Source organism: Liolophura sinensis, chromosome 1 (genome assembly GCF_032854445.1).
Source record: "Liolophura sinensis isolate JHLJ2023 chromosome 1, CUHK_Ljap_v2, whole genome shotgun sequence".
Lineage (NCBI taxonomy): Eukaryota > Metazoa > Mollusca > Polyplacophora > Chitonida > Chitonidae > Liolophura > Liolophura sinensis.
Window position 1 is genome coordinate 41,045,334 of NC_088295.1, and position 7,667 is coordinate 41,053,000.

At 39.4% G+C, this 7,667-nt stretch overlaps 1 protein-coding gene across 1 annotated transcript; it reads right to left on the minus strand.

Annotated features, from left to right (window-relative positions):
• Positions 1 to 939: 939 nt before the first annotated feature.
• On the minus strand, positions 940 to 7,209 carry LOC135461254 (glutathione S-transferase 1-like). Its single transcript, XM_064738259.1, has 6 exons — positions 7,116 to 7,209; positions 5,445 to 5,588; positions 3,966 to 4,058; positions 3,462 to 3,574; positions 1,663 to 1,767; positions 940 to 1,372 (listed from the first exon to the last, which is right to left on the minus strand). Exons 2-6 carry the CDS (start codon positions 5,575 to 5,577, stop codon positions 1,205 to 1,207), a joined length of 612 nt encoding a protein of 203 aa, XP_064594329.1. The 5' UTR covers positions 5,578 to 5,588; positions 7,116 to 7,209; the 3' UTR covers positions 940 to 1,204.
• Positions 7,210 to 7,667: the final 458 nt, after the last annotated feature.

Here is a 7,667-nt window from a genome sequence, read left to right on the forward strand (position 1 = left end):
AATGTGGAGAGTGTTGCTGTGGAACAGAGCTTTCGTACGAAAATAAAGCTTTTGAGTATATATAAAGAAATAGAGAAAGATTCCCTGGTGAAAAAAGAATGGATGGGACGTCTTCGTCTAATGGTTTACTAAATCCATTGGATATACTAGTAAATTTCAATAGCGACTTGCAAATACAGCGCTTAGGCGAATGGCTTTAAAGTTCACAATGTCTCTCAACCCTAGCAAGTTCTCCAGACTAATCAACCTACATCGTGTAGGACACATCCTGGCTTATGACACGGGATAAATGATTCCCGTGTGAGACGCGAATACTATATAGTTTACATGCTCCTAATAAGATTATCCTGATAAGTGCCAGTGGGGTCAACAGACGGGGGCTGAGGGTGAGCGCCTTGCCTAAAGCCTATGTTGACCCAACGTTTAACCATCTTGGTCAGCGAGGTCCACAACATTGCGTAATAACACCGCCTATACAATAAACGTTGTAATTATTTAACAATATGTCATATACGCACAAAGCCACACTTTACATTTATTCCTCTGTTGCCAAATAATGGTGAAATGGTCTTCATAACCGTCCGCGACCCAAGAGTTTCCAGGGTCTGTATGTAGTTCTGCTTGGACCCTGCCTTATGGGCTATGAGAGTCGACCTCAAAACCCCAACATGGCGACGTCCTTTGTACCATTCTATACAATGATGACATAAAAGGGGTACGGGATGAGTCACTTCGTCAAACATATTTAACACCAATCATCACAGGTGGCGATATCTTCTAAGCATACTGCAAGTAGCCTAACGCTTGCAGAACTATTGCTGGCTCAATGTTGCCCATGTAAAAAGTTTAGAAAATTTAGTATACGACGCTGAATATAATGTCGGTTTACCAGAAATAACTTCAGACAAGATGGCGAGAAAAGAATAATATCATGAGGCAGTCGTGTTACAATTTATTTACTTATGTGCCAGGCAGCCCAGGCGGACAAATAGCTTAAAGCGTGACAAGTACGAGTATGTTAAACATCTTAAATGACGGTGTAAAAGTACAACATGATCTGATTATAATAGAGTAAACAAAATAATTGTTCTTCAAGCTGTCTATTCACTATATCACAGAAAATATTTATGAAGTTCTATTATAACACAAGGCCTAAAGTTCCATGGAAAAGGGAAAAAGAAATGAAGTAGACATTTGTGTACAGTCATGTACTCGTCACCGGACGCTTGGCAATCCATGCGGCTATTTTGGGTAAAGATTGCACTCGCTTGCCGTGTTCCATCACATGCCAATACTTGGTGGCGAAATCCTCAGGGAGCTGACCCCAAATCCAGTCCATGAAATGCATGAGGGTGAAGTCCGCCCAAGTCACCTGAAGAAAGGGTGATAAGTAGCTAAGTATAACATATGTCCGTATATATGACATCTATTCCAACATTGGGTTTGTACCATTCATCCTATAAATTAATACAGCAGTCCAGAAGGATACAAACTTTGCAGCGAACCAATAATAATCTATCAATGTTACATAAATAAGCAAAGCAATACCTTTCTTTTCAGGAATACCAAGACCCAAATAATGTGTTTATGTTAATCTTTCCCCTGAAATCACAGACTCACATATACATCTACAGCTATATAGTAGAATCAAATCCAACTCACCCCGTCTCCGACCAAAAAGCCACTCTTGTTCTCTGCAATGGTCGACTCGAACTTGCCCAAAAATTTGGGGGCTGTTTCTTCTTGAAACTTTTTAACCAACTCTGCCTGAAATAACACAAGACGATATACAGTGTACGCAGAAGAACGCACAGTTGCAAAGATGAGAGCACAGTTGTGAAGGAGAACACAGAGTTGCAAAGAAGTACACTCCCGCGAAGATGACCGCATAGGAAAATGTGGTACAAGAAAGTGGAATTCCTGCAAAACCATTCACGGCGGCCGTTCCACAATACATCTCACATAGCATCAAAATTCTTTCATCTGGAAGAGTTTTTTTTGACAAATGAATGGAATTTAAAATCTCTACATTCACCCTGTAGCATTACCATAGTATACAGATTAGAAGCTCAAATATGGCCAAGAGCAGTTGGAACTGTAACAGTTGACTATTTGTCATACGATCGTACAGGCTGAGAGTGACCAGTTAATCCACATCTTTCTCAGGAGTCTACAAATAGCCAACTGTTACAAAAGAGTTCCAACTCTGCTCTTGCTCATTTTTGAGTTTCTAATCTGTATACTGTGGTAAGGAGGAGAAATCTGTATGTCAGGTCACCGACTTTTCACCGGCTAGCGTGAATTCCTACTCTTGCATACGCCGTAAAATAGTATCTTTATGGCTAGTCGTTATAGAACTTATTCCTTAATTCTGCATATGTTCAAATTTAAGAATTATGCCCAGTTCTTTGTTTCATATGTATAGAAAACGTATTATTTTACAAGTTGACAAACCTTTTAAACATATGTGACATTATTTTGTGAAATCTTTTGTACATTTGTGCAAAAAAAATATTTTACATTTGTACATAAGTTATACACACATACATGTACAGTCAAACCTGTACCTACGGCCACCTGTAATTAGTGTCCATCTGCCGTAAGCGGCCACTCTCTGCCGCGACCAAACAATTTTCCATGTTAAACGACTTTTAATATGCGGGTACCTGTCAAACGCTCCCAGCGGCCAATATATTTTGCCACCAAATTCTATATCTGCCTGTCCTGAGCGGCCAAGACTTTCAACAGTAATGATGATTGCCGCATCGGACATTCAAAAATTTCAAAATGGTGACCACCCGACTTCAATAGTTTTTGCGGTGATTAAAAGTTGATGGGAAGAAAGTTCTTCTGTCATGTGTGCCCTCACCTGAAACTCTTTCTGTAATCGCCTGTTAAATGCGTGAAGCCCATGTCTATCCCACAAATCTTGAAATTATTGAGTTAATATTTTACAACAATTGTTATATTTCTATGAAATTTATGTAACAGAACAGATTAGTGCTGTAACAATTATGTATAAGATTATTATGTAGGCCTACATGTGTACATTTCCTGAAACTTAATCCAGTTGTGATTTGGCTTGGTCTTCACAACCTGTCTTATGTGGCCAACTGTCATATGCGGCCAGTTTTTACCCCTTCAATTTTGTCCCTTCAATGGCCGCATACAACAGGTTTGACTGTATCTCTACAAGTAAAATGAAGCTTTTAAACATGTGTACAAATATTTGCATAGATAAGGTACAAATTAATTAGACATGTGTTCAGTTGTATTAACATATGTGTAATTAAAAAATATATACCGAATCCGATTGCCATACAGACATCTCCGCATGGTTTGTATGTTTTTTATTGGATATTCAATTTGAATATATGGGAATTTTTTTTTGATCCAGGACGTTCTGTATTCCAGCTCTAACCGATTCTGTTTCCCGTTGGTACAACTATTGTGATGAATACCTTTTTTTCTCCTTCAGCATGAAAGATTTCAATCATGGGCTTTGCCAGATCATAAGCCGCGCCCGCAAACATATCTACCTGAGCTTCCTCCAGCCGAGTTTTCCCAGCCAGGCCTAGAAGACAAATCAGACATGAGGATAATTCGTGTTTGTTGACTCAAAACTTAACCTGTGCACTTCAAATACTGACAATACACTCTTGACTATACCGAATTTCAAGAATAGTGAAATAATAAAATTCATGTTCCTTTGAGAGGCATGAAACTATGTTTTGTATGAATGTATTACTGTATGTAAAAGCTTCTTTCTCATTCCAATGTAGTGATAAATATACAATCGTTGGAATCGTATAACACGTATATATATATCTACATTATCTTCGTTCACAGATCGACTTTCTCGTTCTTAAAAGAAGTTTGCTTGAGAATAAGACTAATAATGATAACATCTCTCTCCATATAACAAGATGGTGCCTTCCACATCTGGCCAATCCCCTATAACGTACCAAACTCCCTGGCCAGATACCTTGCAATGGCGGCACTGTCAGCTATCTGGACACCATCGACTTCAAGAACCGGGGCCTGTCCGAATGGTGTGTCTGAAATCCAGGAACAATTTAACAAGACATAAGCATACAGTACACTTATCGCTGGTTTACATCATCATCATATAATCCTTACAGCGCATGCGACGCTCTCGACCTCGATTTTACATCAATGCCACCACAAGCAAATTTTGTACAGTAATTTTTTGTAAATTGCTGTATTTCTGGAAGGAACTTTTATAATTTGACAGCATTTCACAATATTTTTTAATGATGATTTATGGCATCTTTTGCGGCTTTCTGCCAACATAAACTTTGCCGTCTTCGTTGAAGGTCTGCCAGCAATCTTCGATCGGATGGTGGTGGGTTTCCCCTGGATTCTAACCGGTTTTCTCACACCATATAATTATGGCCGTCGTCGTGTAAGCGAAATATTTTTCAGTGTGCCAAAAAGTGATGTTCATACATTTACGCCATACTGGTAGAATTTACGAGTCAGACATTCGTATTCAAACAGACATTCGTAAACAAGCCGTCAACCAACAAGGACGTTCCGGGTCAATAATTGCAAGGCCAATTCTCAAAACGGCGTTTAACATAAACTATCAAAGAACGGAAAAAAGGACGGAATCATACAAAGATAAGACCTTCAACAGTTTTCAGTGATGTAGGAAAGAGGCAAGGTATTTTCCAGGCGAATTAGTGAAATCAGTATTCAAACCGCGTACCATGATAGAATATAAGTTTTCCATAATAAAATACGTATATCTGTTGAACTTTGATTGCAGCTGTTAATATATCCAAAGTGGCGATCTAATTCAAAATGATGAATATACAGCGTCTAGCTCCGGGTTAAGCGGAATTAGATACAACACACAGATACAACACACAGAGTCTAACAAATGCTACAAGGCGAGTTGTGTAAACGCGATATGCAGGACCCTTTGGCATAATGCTGTCCAAGTAAAGATAATTTACAATGTCAAAACTGAAACTATCCCTCCTGTCGTACAGTCTGCGAAAGAAGAAACCGTTTGGTTTTTGAACAAATATAGGTCCAGATAAGATATACAATCTGGAGAGTCTGTGGTTTCCTTTATAACTACAGACAAGTTGTCTTCAACTTATCTCGCATTCTGGAGATGCGACTTACAATACCCACGGGTCCAAAATACGAGAGTCAAAATTTAAAAAAAAACTGTGCGTAAAAAAAGCGCGAGCTTATTGCTAATCTCCACTAACTGCTTTGTGACAGGACGCGCGAATCGAGAACCCGAGAAGTGAAATCGTGCGATATCTTTGCTAATCGCGCACAGTCAGTCAAAACCCGAGCATGAAATATGACTGCAGAAAATCGCGCTGTTTTTGCTAATCTCGAATCTTAATAGAACTCGCACCTTATACAACCCGCTTACAGACAATGATATACAAGTCACCTACTTGATTTATACTTTGGCCATTCATCACGTTCAAAACGGATGTCCTCATATTCTACCCCGGCCTGGGCAAACACCATACGGGCCATCTCTCCAAACCCACGGGCATTGAAGTAAATCAGCTTGTACTTCGGCATACTGGTGATTTCTGAATAAAAGTATAGATCTGTATGAAGCAGAACACTATACATAACGCTCCTTATTCGTAATAAGATGTCCTAAAAAGTGAACACAAACATAACAACTGACTATATGAGACAACAATGTATTATGCTAATGTCTAAATTACAATCAACAAACAGAGATCGTCGAATGCATGCACGCCAGATCACTTTTTTCCCCTCTTATATGTGCCATGGACGACCGTTTTGGTGTGTCATATATAGAGCATGAACACCGGTGTGGGCCTGCTGTAAATACGCAATAATACAGACGCAGTATTATATACACAGCAGGTGCCCGTTTTATTGAAGCTTACCATTGAAGTAAATGAACACATAACTTTGGTAGTGCTTCGTTTTTGGAGGATATGATTTAACATGTACTTGTCAAGGATACAATAGAAGAAAGATTAAACCATTATCTGAACTAAATCGTTACTAATTCTACACGGCGGAAGGCTTTTGTTATTGTTTTTCTTTCTTCTGCCAAGTAACAAAGTTTATTCCAAGTGCAGGTGTAATTAGGATGCTGTCTGTAGCAAGTAACTACCGGTACGCTATCCCCTTCTGCATGAACGTCGCTTAAGGTGATCATCATATCCTATATCATAGCATCGCGTTAAGGTTGTACGAAGCGATGGTGAGATAGTACCAGTCCATGGAACGATGGTACAACACGATGGCGAAATAGTACCGATCATCGTGGGACGATGTTACGACGCGATGGCGAGATAGTACCAATCCATGGGACGATAGTACGACGCAATAGGGAGATAGTACTAATCAATGGGACGATGGTACGAGGCGATGGCGAGATGGTATCAGTTCATGGGACGATGGCACGAAGCGATGGCACGATGGTACGAAGGAATGGGAATGAGAACATAGGATGATGTTCTCTAATGTAACAACAGTACTCATGCCATCTTGCCATCGCTTCGTGCCATCGTCCCATGAACTGATACTATGGTTTTGTACCATTGTCGCTTCATTCCATGGTGCCATCTTTCCATCGTTATGCGTCATGCATGGTCAAGGGATACAACGATCAAACGATTCTACGATAATGGCCATAAACGGCTTCCATACGTACAGGATTGATCGAGAGAAGAGGGTGGTTCGATCGATCGGCCTCAGCTCGTGCGCATGCTGTGTAGAGTTATCTACCTTGATTAATGCATTGAAATGCTCATGAATAATGTTAACACACTTAATTTATAAGCTATGCATGTAAATAGCCGTTTGGGCCACTAGCAATCGACAGCTAATATACTCCAAATGCATTTGCATCCTTACAATCTAACTAGCATTTACAATCTCCTCTGAACTTCTTAATCCTTTCTTTATCGATTTCTAAGACAGGTCAGTGTAGCTTTCATGACGCAGCAATTCGGGCCGTACAGCTGCACGAAGCAATGACATGCACATGGTTAAGATAATTAAAATCTGATTGTTATGATCAATGATCACTCAGAAACCTGCTAGGCTGTCCACATACGCTCCGATATTCTTACCTTTTCACAACAAACCCGTAACTCCCTCTGAGACTTGCTATGTGTGATCCAAACACGTGAAGTGTGACCTACTTTTTGCACTCTGATAAACTACACACTCCCATGTGCGGACGCCCGGTTCACATATCACCTCTGCCAAAACTCACGAACTATAGTTGTCATGCTGAGCGAGCGAAAAGATAGCCTATATCATTGAGTCAAGACAAATTATTGACACATAAAGACAGATAAGCGATAATACAGTCTATCCATGTTTATAATAACTAGGAGAAAGTATACAAATTTAATGACCACGGTGAAATTTGCAGCTCTAAATTATTACATTAGTGAACACTTTGTGTAGTTTAGGTATTTATTTATTTATTTATTTGATTGGTGTTTTACGCCGTACTCAAGAATATTTCACTTAACGCAGTCAAATAAATAAATAAATAAATGCATGTATATGTAAATAGGAAAATACGAAATTCAGCCTTTTCATAGTATACCCAATATGATATATGCTAGAACAAAATCACTGGCCCCTATTACGACTCTACATTATAAAGATTA